The sequence below is a fragment of the Cydia pomonella genome, chromosome 2, assembly GCF_033807575.1.
Source record: "Cydia pomonella isolate Wapato2018A chromosome 2, ilCydPomo1, whole genome shotgun sequence".
In the NCBI taxonomy this organism is placed as follows: domain Eukaryota; kingdom Metazoa; phylum Arthropoda; class Insecta; order Lepidoptera; family Tortricidae; genus Cydia; species Cydia pomonella.
In genome coordinates this window covers 12614976-12632687 of record NC_084704.1, presented here as the reverse complement: position 1 = coordinate 12632687, position 17712 = coordinate 12614976, and the positions used below count along the sequence as shown (strand labels likewise).

The 17712-nt window shown below is 34.0% G+C and overlaps 1 protein-coding gene across 3 annotated transcripts in view; it reads right to left on the bottom strand.

Moving 5' to 3' along the window:
* Positions 1–17712, bottom strand: part of LOC133534403 (rho GTPase-activating protein 7) — a 345027-nt gene that overhangs the window by 26658 nt on the left and 300657 nt on the right. For all 3 annotated transcript variants that reach the window (XM_061873497.1, XM_061873495.1, XM_061873496.1), the window contains exons 4-5: positions 3356–3469; positions 497–639 (exon numbers count right to left, since the gene is read on the bottom strand). In XM_061873497.1, coding sequence (XP_061729481.1) covers positions 497–639; positions 3356–3469 — 257 coding nt within the window. The remainder of the gene's footprint in view (positions 1–496; positions 640–3355; positions 3470–17712) is intronic.

Here is a 17712-nt window from a genome sequence, read left to right as displayed (position 1 = left end):
AAATCATATTAAAAACTTACATCTTATTCAGTTGTCAAAATCAAAAGTCGATCAAACCCTATTCAACTTAAAGTTTATTTTTGATTTCAGCTTTCATTAGTTATATGAGCTTATAAAAGCAACCACGAGTTCTGATGTGGAGATAGGGCCTCGTTAATTTCTTTGTTCGAGTATTGATTGTTATATGATCGGAGATTGATTTTGGTTAACTAGAAAGTGGCCTAAGGGCTATTTATTTTTAAAAGGCTTCTGAAGAGTGTAGACCTTTTGGTGAATTTTATTTTGGAGGGTTTTGTAACCAAGCATGCAAAAAGAACAATTAGATACTTATTTCTTGTTATGTCATGATATTATGTTTAGAAACTGTGGGGCCGCCGCCGACGTGACGTGCCGCCGGGAGCCAGTCAACTTTGTTGCTAATCGATCAATATATTCGCTTCTATAACTTCGATCACTGCCGTCGTTTAAAACCCTTTTTAAATCACATTGTACTTACAAGTCAGGTTCAACATCAGTGTAGTGCCCATCAGCATCGACCAGTCCCACTCTAATGGTGGGAAGGGTGTCGTCCTCGTCGTCTTCCTCTTCCCCTCTCGCTTCTCTAGCTTCTCGTTCTGCTATCGCTCTTGCAGCTATCACCTGTAGACAATTTTTCACTTTTATATGGGGGCTTTCCTTAAAAACAATGCTACTCTGAGTGATAGTGTCAGGTTCGCATTCTACTAGTAATTTTTTAGACTAACTTATTTAACGAAGTTTTGTAGTAAAGGATTGTCAAATTGTACTACTACTGGGTTTGTTGGCGATGCTGTCCAGTTTTCTTAGTTTTGGGCTAGTACGGCTACCACCAGTTGGACGCTGACATATTCTAGCGAATGCGATGCTAGCGATGTAGGCTAGCGCCTGAGCGTATATTACTTTCTATGCATCTCGCTCGCACTGGCATATTAGTGTGAGCGAAATGTATAGAAAGTAACTTACGTAGACGTTAGCGAATATGTCAGTTTGACACTGCTAAGGCAGTCGTGGTAACGCTATAGGTGAAACGTACCTAACTATTAGTACATTTATTTTTTGTACTTTATTATCCAATATTAATGTGTACGTGTAGTACGTATGCATACGTTACAAAAATATGAACAAAAAATGGACTTAAAACTTTAGTCAACTATTGGCTGATTTAAAGTATTTAAACAAATACTTTGCTAACTTAGGTTAATTTAAATAGAATTGACAAAAATATATGCCTTTTTTAGGGTTCCGTACCCAAAGGGTAAAACGGGACCCTATTACTAAGACTCCGCTGTCCGTCCGTCCGTCCGTCCGTCTGTCACCAGGCTGTATCTCATGAACCGTAATAGCTAGCTAGTTTAAATTTTCACAGATGATGTGTTTCTGTTGCCGCTGTAACAACAAATACTAAAAAGTACGGAACCCTCGGTGGGCTAGTCCGACTCGCACTGGTCCGGTTTTTTTAATGTAGTGTACCAATACCAACGACGTATGTAAATAATTACGATTTATTTGTTTTGTAGGTATGCACTTTTAAAAATATAAATACTATCCGTATAAAAATATACATGTCCATATTTTAACATAAACTACTTTTATATATAAAAAAAAATACTATGCAAATACCGAAAAATTATGCAAAACGTTCAGTATGTAAATTAAACCGCGATCCACCTTATGCTATTATGAAAGTAATTAACCCTTCAACGTATCGCATAACTTAATAATTATACCCAAATTTAACCTTTCTCGTATATGAGCTCGCTCTCCTCATATCGTGGGCTATTTTGCGTTTATACTGTTATAATAAACACAATCTCTACTTTGCAGATAACATTAGTTTACCTGCATAATTATGTATACCTCTATATAATTATATATGTAATTAATAAATTAGGATACGCATCCCTCGTGTATAAATCACAAACTGATTGTGCCTAGGATCGTTGTGTTCTTGATAATGCAAGTTATTGTGAAGCTTAGACAAAGAAAGCAAAAAATAGCACGATAAATCGCTGTGTAGACTTACTCCTTATTTTTAAAGCTTTACTTTAGCTCAATTAGTTAATTCAATAAATAAATAAGTAACTGGGGATTAAAGCGCGTTTATGAATAGATAACGCCATTAGGCTCTTAACTTAAGGTCGAACGAAATTCGTGTTATAAAAATTGCTAAAAATGTTCGTACCTACAGTAAAATCCGTTTATTATGACTCTATATTGACCAACTGCTTTTTATGACTTAATTACTGTGCAAAGTTTGGTTTACATATAAAATTCTTTGTAACAATGTCGGATAAGATGACTTCGCTTATAGCGATAATTATCCTATTTTCATGAAATTATGACCGATTATACTGAGACATTCGCTGGTTTTCGTGGCTGTCCGCACGTCTTTCTCTGCGTGGACGCTTGATGCGTGTGTGGCGTGTAAGTTGCTATAGCTTTATTACTATTATGTATTCTGCGCTTTAGTTTTGATTCTCATTGACAAGTTGACAAGTGGTACAAAATTAATTAAACTCATCTCGCACAAAGGAATTTGAGATTAATTTGGAAAACTTAACATGATTAAAAAGCTGATCTACTATATGCTTTATATGATTACATATTTGTACTCAATTTCAACTCAATCGGTCCAGTATTTTTGGAGCTAATTGGCTGTGGCAGACGCATAGATAGACGCACGTGTGATCATATAAGGGTTCCGTATGGTACGGAATCCTAAAAATTAATCTATTGGTAATTATGCTTAGTCAAATAACTTGCTTGCGAATAATTCTTATGCAAATATGACCATCACAGTAACATACGCCCTTATTTAAAACCCTGGATACACCACACATCAGCTTCACGGCCAGGGTTAACACTGATTAGGCTATAGTGACCATCGATGCGATTTACTTTCGTAGTATTTGCTATTTGTGAGCGTTGGCCATCGCCAGAGTATGCTCATGATGTTACTCACCTGTAACCTCCACTGCGCCTGCAATCTCGACGATTCGCGACCACCACCGCGGCTTCCTCTCGTACTACCATTTGCGAGCGCTGGCCATCGTCTGAGTTTGATAATGATCATGTTACACACCTGTAACCTCGGCTGCGCCTGTGTCGTCGGTGGTTCTCGACGACTCGCGACCATCACCGTGACTTCCTCTCGTACTACCATTTGCGAGCGTTGGCCATCGTTCGAGTCTGATAATGACCATGTTACACACCTGTAACTTACACTGCGCCTGCAGTGTGATCTCGACGATTTGCGACCACCACCGCGGCTTCCTCTCGTACTACCATTTGCAAGCGCTCGCCATCGTCCGGGTCTGGTAATGATCATGTTACACACCTGTAACCTCCGCTGCGCCTGCGGCGTAATCTCGACGACTCGCGACCATCGCCGTGACTTCCTCTCGTACTGCCATTTGTCGCTGAGCGCGCATTGGTCATCGTCAGAGTCGTTCTGTAAACAAATTACTCATATTAAAATTTGTATTTGTGCAATTTAACCTGTAAAATGCTAATACATTTGTGGTTTGATATGAGGTATCCTATTTTGATTAATTAAAAATAGTTTTTTGTATTAATAGGTGAGCACTGCCGTACCTACTTTTTAAGCAAGTTCAGCAGTGGCAGCATGGTTCCATTTTTATCACCTGTTACTATGCCCGTCACTTTCGCGCTTACATACTCGTTCGAACGTGACAGGCATGGTGACAAATGATAAACAGCCGACCATCTTAGCCCTACTGTTATTGATGCCAACTATCATTAAGGATAAAAGTCATCATCAAGCAAATTGCGACTTTCCGACGGCTTCAGAACATCAATTTAGTCAAACGTGAGCACCAATTTACGGGATTACGACGAACAAAGGATGAAAGGGTGAAGCTTGGAAAGGGGTAAGATGAGAAGTAGGTAAGCAAATATACCATAATTTGTATATTTAAAACCAGAAATAGGTAATCACTCAGCTCGGTATAAGCGTTAAATTGAGTGTGTAAATAAGAACATGCTTTTTAAGAGACAAAATATTATACTCTTTACTAAGATTTTTTTATTTCTTGCTTAATATTACTGTAGGTGGAGTGTGGTAAAACACTAGAAATAGGCAAGCTCCATTTGCGGCCTCACGAAACCTCGTGTTTCACACCAACGTTTAAAAATCGTAAAAGTAAATATGTCTTTGACTGTGCGTCCGTCGTTTAATAATATAAATAGTTAGGTTTGACATGAACAGCTGGTAAACGACTCCAAACAGTTCGCTGATCCTCACATCGTTCAATCAATCAATCATTAATAACAACTAGTATACCATGACTTGGCATTTTTTCTGTTCGTCATCCGTACAAATTGGAGAAGCGATGATGCGCTACAAATACTGAGTTATTGACATTGTGTGTAAAACGGCCAGTTAATCTTATAGACCACGAGACGGGTGGATTAAGGAACACTTTGAAGCTTTTAAAAAATATATCGTTATTTGACTTATTTATCACGATATGGTAAGATTGGTTGTAAGCAGAGTAATATATAGATAAAAGTATGAATGTACCTTAATAAAAATAATACCGGCCAAGTGCGAGTTCGTTTTACTCGCGCACCGAGGGTTCCGTACAAACTTTGAATTATCTCGTGTAGTTAATTATAAAGGCAAAAGACTTTTCAGGGTCAGAAATACCTATACTAAGTATAATTGTATACAGCGCCATCTAATAAATTTGCGCGATGTAATGCATGTAATGGTTTTTCGAGGATAATTCTCTGTCATGTGAACCGATTTCAAAAAATGTTCTTTTATTTGAAAGGTACGTTGTATTGAATGTAATCTCATAGAAATTTCAAGTGTAATAAGCACACGTAAAGTGGGTTAAATTACAAACTGAATTCGGAAATGTTTTTTGTGGTAAAAAAAAGATATCTATATCTAACTATATTTTTCATTTAAAATTTTTAGTAATGTTAACATAAATTTTAATTTTAAATAATGTTATGTAAAAACTTCATAAATTTTCTTCGGTAAACTTTGGAGATAAGGGGGGTGGGAGAATGGTATTTTTTCACATTTCCCTTCATACATTTTTTCTTTCCACTATGAAAAATAATATAAAATGGTTTTGGAGTGTTCAATTAGAGCTCTTTCATGATACCCCATCTGTCCTAGTCACTAGACTTTGAAATTTTGCCCCCTCTTTATATTGGGCATTTTTCATAACTATTAAAAATAAAATAAGAAAATAATACTTTCAATGTGTTTGGGTTAGCGTTGTTCATAACTATTCCAAATTTAAAATCGATAGCTTAAGTGGTTCTCGAGATATTTAGCGATGTGACAGACAGACGGACGGACAGAGTCTCACCATAAGGGTTCCTTTTGTACCTTTTTGGTACGGAACCCTAATTAAGCCCCATGTACATGGTTCAAGTCCTTATACTTACGATTTCGTTACATTGCGGTATTTGGTCAATGGACAGAATTTATTGTACCTATTACTCTGTAGTTAGCAATCTACAAAATCACTTTAGTTCCTTAAATCGTTGCAATCTTATCAAATATTTTTTTGTCTTGTAAATCGTTGGAAAGTATCCAAATGTTATTTACAAAACAGCTCCTACAATTCGGAAATCATTGAAAATACTCGTATACTCGTAAACGTGGTTTTAAGATTTTTTTAACGTTTTTTTACCAATTTTCCTCAAATTACGCCTTGTTTCCGTCTTTTCCTCCGTTTGTCACAGGCGTAAATGCTTCGATTCCGATTACATATTTTACAACAGCCGGTATACTATATTCACGCTTCAGTACACAAACAAGATTTCGTAAATCATCTGGAATGTAATTGAAATCGTTTTTGTTCTGCACGATTTGGTTTATTAAATTTTCAGACGGCAAAAATAATTTTCCATTTAGTGGCTAACAAGTTTTGATTGTACTTACGTGAACATGAGTTTTGTTCTCAAAATAATGTGTTCGAGAATACGATATTTATGTAGTTATATTATTAACATTAGACTGGAATATCAAACTAAATCAACCTATTTTCTAGCTGCAAATACTATCGGAAGAGTAGATATTAAATTTAAAGGATTTATTTAACAGATGTCATTCGGCCTCATCTTAAGGAATTTAAAAAGTCCTTACACAAAAAGTGTTTTCGAGAAATATCTCTGAATACTTCGAGAATAACAATGTAATAGACGTAATTCAACAGGCAGGTCATAAATAATGTTGCTTCTGTAGAGAAATATACACGTTCTTTAATTGAATATTAAGGTTGTAATTTAGGAGGCATTTTATAAAGGTAAGCTTTTGCCAAAACCTCAGGGAAATTGAATTTTACTAATGATGAGGAAAATCCTTGGCTGGCTAATTGGGTAAGATAGGTATTGTCTTTCGTGGCACTGTTTTACTCACTTGTCATTGCCATAATACAGAAAACATGAATTTCAATTAAAGATATGACGTGTTAGTTATTAGCAGAGCCCGTAACTTTCATGCCGTTGACAGAAAAATGACGTCACGCTACATAGAGTATGATTCCAATTAGGATTTTCGTAATAATTAATCATTTGTCAACCTCTTTAGGTAACTGTCAGGTTTAGGTGACAATCAGTATAGAAACGTCTAACTGACTTTCATTTTATTGTCACACAAATAAATAATAGATTATTAATTTATGAAATAATACATATTTTTGGTTTTTAACAGCGTAACAAGCTTTTATTCACGTAACAAGTATTTATTATGATACCCATCAATAAGTAAGTTATCTAAATTTGTAGTAACTGCCTGTATGTTAAATTACGTCATTTTTGCGTCAACGGCATGAAAATTACGGGCCCTGGTTATTAGGTTAGGGTAGGTTACCACAATATTCCTCACTATAATACCTACTATAGAAAATGATTTTATTTATTTATTTAAACTTTTTAGCACAAAGGTATACAATTCGGTCAGTTTAACATTTTTTCCCCATCACAAAAAGTGCACAGCGCCGCTAAAGAAGTTTTCACTTCAAAAATATTTAAAAAGCCTTTGTGCGTTATGAAAATGTATTCTAATATTATCAAGAAACATAATAAAAACAATATAATAAGGATCTACTGCGAAAAAACTCTTGTTTTAAGCTCATTTAGATTATTTTGCAACGTCACTTTAAACACTCGCGGTGGTACGCCATTTTCTTTGGCGCATAGATTATATTTCGCAGATGTAACACGTAGGTACTAATTATTACCTACCTTATTGTTTGCAGAATATATTATTATATACCATAATGATATATTACTCTTTATCTCATAATTTTTTGCAGTGTTTCTTATACATATATAAAGAGTATATTATGCTATAAGCGCGATTTGACCAAAATTGCTACGAGTACGAGAGTCAGATAGAAAGAGTTTTACATTATTTTTATAAATTATAATGTCCAGTTTCAGTACACTTGTAAGAAAATAAATGCATTTTATCTAGGTTCTTTACAGTGCGTAAGTAGGCAGAAAATAAACCATGTTTCGTCTCTGGCTAGCTTTGCTTATTCTTTAGCTTAGTGACAGACTTCAAACGCCAAAAATGGCGGACACAATTTGGTCTCGATAGCCTTTCTAGTAAATTTATGTCAGTGGGCCCAACCAGAAACAATAAAATAAAAGTTGCAAGGAAAAACAAAACAGTCCAAAAAAGACAATTGACAAATGAAGCAATGCCTATGAAGCCGATGGTCCTGGGTTCGAATCCCGGTAAGGGCATTTATTTGTTTGATGAGCACAGATATTTGTTTCTGAGTCATGTGTATTTTCTATGTATTTAGGTATTTACCTATATGTATATTATATTTATCGTTGTCTGAGTACCAAAACACAAGCCCTCTTGAGCTTACTGTGTAATCAGAAAATATTTATTTATTTAAATAATAACATACTTGTAGTCATATAATTAATAAAATTATATGCTAGAGTTCTTCATTTTCGAACGAGACTCATGTAGCTGTTATGTTTGACGAACTGTACACGATGATTCTCTAATCCACTGTTACTAGTTAACAAGGGGGATTAATCCTCTTTGGCTCCAACCTTTACATAGTGACAACCATTTTAATTGGAATTCATGTCACGCTACCAAACGAGCGTATATCAACACATGAACAGGTGTTCCAGTCTTTTGGCATTTAAAAACCACAGCGTAACAAGTCACATTGTAGAAGTTGATGAGGTGTGCTGCTTAGTAAAGATTCAGTTGAATTTTTAATTGCAATTATCCGAGTTTTTACTTCCAAGAATACTTTAATGGAAAACATCTACAACACTAGATAATATAATCGCTTTTAGTATAAGGTTTAACATCCAGCAAAATATAAACAACTTGTTATGTAGCTACCGGGGATTTTACTATAAAAATTAAGAAACAAACGAAAATGACTTTTTAAAATGGTATTAAAAACATTATTCTGTTTTCTCACGCATTTTTAAACATGTCACTTAATATTTTAATTTGAAACTACCCGCATTCATTAGCACTTATTACACCCGTTAATTGCTAACGGATCGCGTGACGCGTCAAATTTAAAGGTTTGGAAATAGAATTGATGGAGACAATTTTAAACGTTCTCACGCAGTATATTTCTGGCTATCTGAATTTATATACGATATTTCAAGTGATTTGTCAGTAATGTTTTGAAAATATTGTGAATAATGTAGGTATTTTTTAATAGATTACGCTTTTGTCAATGCTTTAAAGCTCAAGACGTTGATATTAAATGGTCATTGTGATATGAAGAATATGATGTTCGTTTGTTGAATAGTAGTTTTTAAATGAATAAACTGATTTAGAAGGTTTCTCGTCTGTAACTTTTTTCCCATTATGAATAAACTACGTCTTCTGTCACTCTTATGACGAAGGCAATATCTTATTAGGACCATACTTATCTCTAAATTTTGACTTGAAAAATAAAACTATTTATAAAGGTTGTAGGTACGTAGCATGTGTAACTATGCATATAAGAAATAAAACAATTTATTCTTCCTAAATACACCTACTGAAGGACGGCAGATAATATGTAGCCTAAATTATTTGCCCTTTATAAAGTAAGTGCTACAGAGTTTCATAAGCCATTTATGCATTCTTTGGTTGCATCTTGCACCATTAAATTATCTACGTTACCCAACACAACAGTTAAGTTAGAAATATTGTTTTATTAATTCAAAAGTCAAACTATGAGAAAGAGTTTTATTATATCATTAGAATTACCTAACAATTGTGTCTGTAGATACTGTTTAAACCAAAGGTCTTTGAGAGTATAATAACGACTATTAATTTGGTAAGTATTTACATATCATTGACGTCATTGGGTTGTACATGTACTTAATAAATTATGATGATAATGATTACTAGAATGTAAAAATGTGACCGAAACGGGAAAAACCTTCCACTTTGTCGCTTGCTATAAGGACGCTTAGACAGGTTATTATTATAAAGATGCAAGCAACATTTACACACTAACCCCCTTGTTCATAAAAGTGTAGTTACGATGCCGCTGATCATCGTTTGTCCCTTTCCGACGTAGTGGTATGATGGAAAGCGACAAATGATGATTTGCGGCATCGTAACTTTAGTACACGTTTATGAATAAGGGGGTAAAAGTATAATATGTACCTAAACAGCTTCATATTATTTTTCAATAAATTCTGACACATCTAATTTTTACCAAGTACTAAGTACCTGAATTGCTACATCAGTAGCAAGCAGTAACTTGTCGAAACGTTTCTATCATCAACTTGATCATCGAGAGTCGATAGCGTTCGCGTGAGGTGAAATTGTTATGATCTTTGTATGACTCAAGATGGTTGCAATTTGACGTGACCTAACCCTGCGGTTACGACTTTAGGTCAACCGTTTATATGCAAACCAATTTGGTTTCTACGTTATTATTTTGTTGATACATTATGTAGGTACCTATCTAATTTTTTAAATAATTATCATACGTAGTGCTCACACTTTTATATTGAGCCAAAGGTATGATCAAATTTTGGTGGAAGCTGGTGACGACGCTACACTACGCTACGGAGCCACGCTGTTACGTCGTCACCCAAATCCAATGATTTGAAAAAAGGTTTAAAGAAGTTTATAACGCTGTTTAACTATGTTCCAGTTGGAAATTAATAGGTACATAGCTGATCACTGATTATGAAGCATAAGGTAATTTGCAAATAAGCATAAGGATTAAGGACCCTTTTTTATTAAACTTTAACAACAATTTTAACATAGAAATACTTAACGTATACGAGTAAAACTAAGCTAGAATGACACGTCTAGTCCTACATTTTATTTTTATGCAGAAAAGAAAAAATAATAATAATTTTAAAGTATTTTACAAACACGTTCATATCTCCCCAACTAGAAATGAGCATAAGGACCCTTTTCTCATGGAAGGGCACAATTGGTTGTTTTGTTGTACCAATACGATAGAAAACATGTAATAGTTAAACTTAATTATTACTTTGTAAAACTTATGTACATATTTTAATTGACCGAGGCGTTAGCGAAGGTCTACGTTTTGACTCAGGCAATTTGCTTTTGTAGGTCTGGATGTTTTCCTGTACAGGTTGCAATTCTCAACCGAATCTTGTGAAATTTTGTAAACAGGTTCAGTAGCTATATAGAAATTTCCTGCAGTCTCGTTTTTTGGAAAATGTTCAAAATGATGGAAATTGGCATAAAGGACTTAAGTGCCATCATGATGGCACTTAAAACCATTGTGAGTACGCTGTGAAAATGGCTCAACGAAGTATTTTTTGTTGTTTTAACACGTTTAACCTTATCGATCTTATCGCGAGTTGTTCAGCTCACGGAGCCACTAGTTGTAGTCATAGTAGAAATATATGGTAAAAAAAGGACATCATCGATATCCCACAAAGAAGTATATTCATCACACTAATATGCCGACAAACACGCATAATTTGCGGGTTTTATTTGATTAACCACCAACAATCAATGAAAAACGAACATTTCAGTACATGGTTTCTTTTAGAAGGAATTCTTTGGCGCCTGGGCCTTTTTAAGACATAATTTTCTGAGTTATTTGAACTGATCATATTAAACGTAAAAGGTAAAAACTAATTCCTGGCGTAATCAAAATAATTGTACCGTAGCGTTTTTCTTATGCAAAAGTGTAATAGCAAGCAAAATGTAAAAAGAGTAAAACTTGGAAACCACAAATAAATTTGCTCATATTATAATTGAATATGGAGGTACAAAAAGGGTACAAAAATTTGGTTTTTATAGAATTTATCAATAATCGCGGGATCATAGCGTAATAAAGTACACCCGCCATTCTGACTGTAATAATGGCGGGTGTACCGTTTTTTGGTGATAACTTTAAGAACCGTGAGGTACACATTTTTTTAATGGATGTACTAAATAGTAGGGATTAGATGCAAAAATATGGTAAGCTTTTTTTATTTTTATTTAGGTACCCACACTCGCCATTCTGACTCTCACGAATTATTTCGCTGAAAATTTAATGTTTACTTCGCAAGTGTGATGAAAAACATTGACTATTGTAGTTTGCAGTGCCTTGGTTGGTAGTAATACTGTAACGCTGTGTAACTAATTTGAATAATAATAAAATAATATAATAATAATTAATAATATAATAATTCAGCCTATAACGTCCCACTGCTGGGCATAGGCCTCCTCTCATGTGCAAGAGGGCTCGGGCTATAGTCCCCACGCTAGCCCAATGCGGATTGGGGACTTCACATACACCTTTGAATTTCTTCGCAGATGTATGCAGGTTTCCTCACGATGTTTTCCTTCACCGAAAAGCTAGTGGTAAATATCAAATGATATTTCGTACATAAGTTCCCAAAAACTCATTGGTACGAGCCAGGATTTGAACCCGCGACCTCCGGATTGAAAGTCAGACGTCATATCCACTCGGCCACCACCGCTTCAAAAAAATAATATAAATAAATAAAATAAAATAAAATAAATACATTAATTAACACAACATTAACTACTTTTAGGGTTATCGCCCGGGATGCGATGATTTAGGAAATTTGCGAATAAATTACCGAGTCCACAATAATGTTTAATGAAAAGACATTTATTAGAGGCACAACGATATTTGATTTTCTACTTATGCTTATAACAATGGACACTTCGACACTTGATACATCTTATCATTTATAGTCTTTCTAAACGAGAAGTGTCTTAAAATAAAGTTATTCATTATTTTATCAGTACCTGGGCGTTATAACTACCTATTATATGATGGTGTATAGGTGATAATCTTAACTACATTTTTGTACTTAATTAAACTTGTCTAAAACAATAAAAATTAAAAAATTATATATAAACTTGAACATATAAAAAAAAACAAAAGTTAATCACCGGGCGAGATTCGAACCCGTAACACTCGTTTCTATCCGTTCGCGTCTTAACCCGCTGGACCAGACGGACAGTGGCCGGCAACACGAAATTAGCGACCATATTCTGCGTCGAAAGAAAAACGCATGAAAACTCGAAAACACGCGTTTTCCCAAACATAAGACTAATCTAGATCGATTGTATGCCCCCAAAAACCCCCATATACCAAATTTCAGTGAAATCGTTAGGGCCGTTTCCGAGATCACAGAAATATATCAATCAATCAATCAATCAATCATTTATTATTTCGTCATCATAGGTATAAAATACATTTAGTACAGGTGATAGGGTGTTTTTCATGTAGCAACTATGATGTACCTTTCCGGCGTACGACATTTTAAAACATAACTACCCAAATAAATTAATTTACAATTGAAATACATGTTACAAACAGAAAAAAAAGCAAATAAATAAAAAAAAATGTCAATAAACCTTACATACTACTACTACTATACTACTAATATATATATATATATACAAGAATTGCTCGTTTAAAGGTATAAAATAAACGGTTTTCCATTATATGTAAAGTATGTTATCAATGACAATAGCCACCGATAGGAAAACATTTGCTTATTACGCATGCAACTGTTTTATGAACCAACTTCCATTAATAAATTTAATAATATATATTTTTACAGCATTGGATATTAATTCTAATTTTATGCAGCGTTGAACATGATAGCCCAGTTAGTCATTGTCATACATACATCTCATGCGTTATTGCTTCTCAATGTGAAAAAAAAACCGGCCAAGAGCATGTCGGACCATGTTCAGAGTAGGGTTCCGTAGTTACTTTTCCGTCGCAATAAGCTAAAATGGAGCTTAAAGTATAGTAAATTATTAACCAAGGGATGAACTGTGGATCTACGTCTTTTTACTATGAAGGGTAAACTTTTTGTAACAACTCAAAAACAGCTAAACAGATCATGTCCGCTATAGTTTTCATATAATGTCTTTCTTAAGCTCTACTTCCACGATTTTTTTCATATTTTTTGGACCTATGGTTCAAAAGTTAGAGGGGGGGACACATTTTTTTTTTCTTTCGGAGCGGTTATCTCCGAACATATTCATTAGATAAAAAAATGTTTGTTGAAGACCCCTATTAGTTTTGAAAGACCTTTCCAACGATACCTCCCACTGTAATGCTGAAGCAAAAAAAAAAAAAAATCACCCCCACTTTACGTAAAGGGGAGGTACCCTAAAAAATATTTTTTTAGATTTCATTGTACGACTTTGTCAGCTTTATTGATGTATATATCCATGCCAAATTTCAGCTTTCTAGCACTAACGACCACTGAGCAATGCCTCGGACAGACAGACAGACAGACGGACATGGCGAAACTATAAGGGTTCCTAGTTGACTACGGAACCCTAAAAAGGGCAACCTGGAAATTGCACTCATATGGTTTGAAATTGGAAACTAAAATTGTTGTTCTGAATGTTGTTGCCAGTTGTGACGGTGCCTGCGCTATAGATGCGCATCACGAACATGTCTGAGAAGTTCTTAGCGTTGGAATTTAAAAGAAGTAAATCCAACGCTTGTAGATAAAAGTATTATCAGATTAAGAATAATAAAACAATATATATTCAGTAATGCTGATGCTATAAACAATACCTATCTAAAACATTCTCAAACATATCATATAGCGCTGTTTCGAACCTCCTACTTTAAAAATGCTCTATCACCCATCTATAGAACAAACAAGTATAATTTGTATGATATATCGATATGCAAATAGTGGGAGTGGTAATCGATACAGCGTGTCGGTATCGAATAGGCTTACCCGATTATTCGATAGTATTGTCGTAACAACAGCTGATACGTTTGAATGGGGTTTATCTTTACATCTACAATCTTGTTATAAACGCTATTCGCACCAAGAAAGAAAACGCTTGGTTATGACTGTTATGAGCCAAACTTGTTCAATAAACAATGTAAGTATAAAGCGTGCAAAGTGCAGTTAAAAAAATATAATAAGTACAGTCAGCATCAAAAGCAGCGGATCAAATATCGCTTCATAAGTATCTACCATTCTGTAACAGCTTAACAAAAAGTGATATCTTTAATATAGAAAAACTAAGACTGTAAAAGATATATTTTTGAACGCGAATTTTAGAAAATTATCTTCATTTGGAAAAGTTATAAGGAATATCAGATACTTTTGGCGCATTGTTTCATCCGCTACTTTTGATGCTGACTGTACATTCAAGAAAAGCATAGATGGTAGGATCAACTAGATGTGCTACACGCTTGCGCCCGTGAGGGATGGAACATATGCAATGCGCCAAATTAAAAACACGTTTTAACATTCCTGACAACATACCAAAAACAACCTACGTAGTTTGGTCGGGTTATTTGTTGCCCACCATAAGCCATACTAAAATTTACGATGGGGCATAAAATAATGAGACTGTGACAAGGACAAACAATCATAGCGCTTTCTCTGCTACTCCTACTGGAAGTTCCATAAGAGCTTCTCGTTCGGTCATCTGCTGGCTCTACCATTTCATCTCTAGAGGTATATTAATTGTTATTAAATTTAATGTTCTTATTAAAATTAATATCCAGTAACAAAAAGGCTGTCATGTTGTTTGCTAAGTACTAAAATTAAATCATGTTACAAGGTATGTTATTTTAACATAAGTATATTATTTTTACCAGACTGATTCCAAATGATATTTGATACTTACAAGACGTTCGACAACTAATTGAGCTCCGTATCTCGTTTCGTACCTATTTTATTCGACCATAAAATCACAAACAAGTCCACCTAGGTCGTAATGTTGCAGATTGAATAAACATTTTGCTGGAAAATGAACATGGCTATTTTTAGATAAGTTTGTTAGAATAAGGAAGAAAATTCACAGTTACATAAGATAGCGATAATGCAGAATTTCATTGGAACTAATTTCTTACACTGGCAATAATATTAATGATAGGTTGTCAGTCAGTGCCATTATGGCGGTTTACTTAAATAACAGTTAAGTGTTGAATATTAAATGATAATGACAAAAATGCCCAAAATATACATAGTTAAGAGCGAAATGTTAATAATGTAAATAATAAACTGCTGAAAAAAAAACCGTTCGTAAAATAAAACTATTTCGCTAAGAAACATTTCCAAATTAAAAGTCAGAGCTGGCCGGTAAACAAATGAAAATGTCACTATAGTCTGGACATTACGAATTGGTTATTGTAGTGTTATGTTAATACAAGCGAGGAAATACTTACAGTATCAAAAATGAGATTGAGTATAAAAAATATTATGGGCTTTGGAGATGATAAATCTTGATCTTGATCATTGACAATGTACCAAACCTATGTAAGGTTGTCCTCTCGTAATAAGACAACAACCTTCGATAACCCAGTTCATTTATTTACTTATTTATTTATTTAGCAATTGACATGAATAATGTTTATGAAATGTGTAATAATCTAATAAATGTGTAATTCGAAAAGTAGAATCTTGAACTTTGCGAGGGTTTCAACCAACAAAAGGAAACATGATTACTTTGCCACACATGTGGATAAAATGCAAGTTTCTCATCAGTTTTTGAACAATCAAGAGGGCCTTTTCTAAAACGCACTTAATGGGTGGATAAAATGCAACTTTGGCATCCGTTTTTGAATAGTCAAGAGAGCCTTTATCAGCTTGGTGTGGTGAAATAGTTATTTACGATACAAGTGCAGAATATAGGAAATTCGCAACGAGTGGTGACAAATTAAAACACGAGCAAGGGAGTGTTTTAAATCGACACGAGTTGCGAATTACCTATTCACACGTGTATCGTACAACGTTTTACAGTACATATGGCTCTTTAAAGCTTCGACATATGCAACTCGTGTCGATTTAAGACATTCCCTTCGGTCGTGTTTTAATTTATCACCACTCGTTGCGAATTTCCTATTTTCTGCACTTGTATCGTAAATAACTATTTCTTCCTTCTTTTTAATTACCAACACAAGTTCATAGCCATAGTACGCCATATAAGTACCATAATAAGGTTGACTTTAATGCCTAGTGAGTTTTTGTAGTTACCCGACTAAATTGACTTATTATGCTTATGTATAAAACGCGTATTTTCAATACGACCATATAATCAAAGGGCAGTTAGTTTAGGCTTTAAGTATCACACTTTCATAGGTTTTATATAAAATTGACGTCTTTAATTTTTTCATACAAAATAATTCAGCAAGCATTGTCTACTTTGTTTTAACTCAAAACGTGTCATTAATGATGCGACGTTACAACTGTCATAAGTGATCATGATGTAAGAAATACATTGCCGCTCGAAAAAAATGCAAAAAATAATTATGCTCTGCTAGTGAAGACTAAACTAAAAAAATCTTTCAGAATTGTTTTATAGCACTCAAACCTACGTCTAGTTTAAGTTTGAGGTTATATCAAAAATAAACACTGTAGATTTACCAAACATATACCTATTAATTTATTAGGAATGTAACATGTATTTAACAGAAAACTACAGTAAGTTTATGAACCAAAACAGGAAAAACAAAAAGGGAGACAGCAGATGTTGGTTAAAGGCGGGATTCTGATGTATAGATTTAGATACTTTTCCATACTTTATAACTATTACGCTAAATTTGTTCGATACCTATTATAATTTACAAATTGTTAAAATGACCTATTTCTAATTATGAAAAGATAAGCGAACTTCTGAAATATTGCGTTCAAATAAGGGTTAATTAAAATTTAAAAGTGATTATAAATTTAATCTTTTCTTATCACTGAATTGTTGATAGATAATTAACTTTCTCATCGTAATGACCAAATTCCTGTGAGCTGTGAGGTAAAAAATTAATTAAACGATTGAATATTAAAATGTTAATAAAAATTACTTCATCAATATTCAATATCGAAATTATTTAAATCATTTACGTCAATTAGAACGGTATTACTTAATATTACGGCTATTTCGAACGAACTGAAGATGTAATCGAGTAGAGTTCGTTTTATTATTACGGTATAGCATCGGCAATAAGTAAGTAGGTAGGTACAGTCAACATTAATAGTAGCGGTTAGAACAACGCGCTAAAAGTATCTGCCTCTTATAGTATTACAAAATAAATGAGAGACATCACTCACTTTTCAAAATATTTTCTAAACTTCAAATTGTAATAAACATATAAATTTTTCATAAAGCTATGAATACTAATACTGTCTAATACCAAAGAGAATCTAGTGTATAGAGGCGTATTGTCAAAGTAAATTGTGTAGTCAATCAAATTTACTGCCATCTTTTACAGGAGTAAA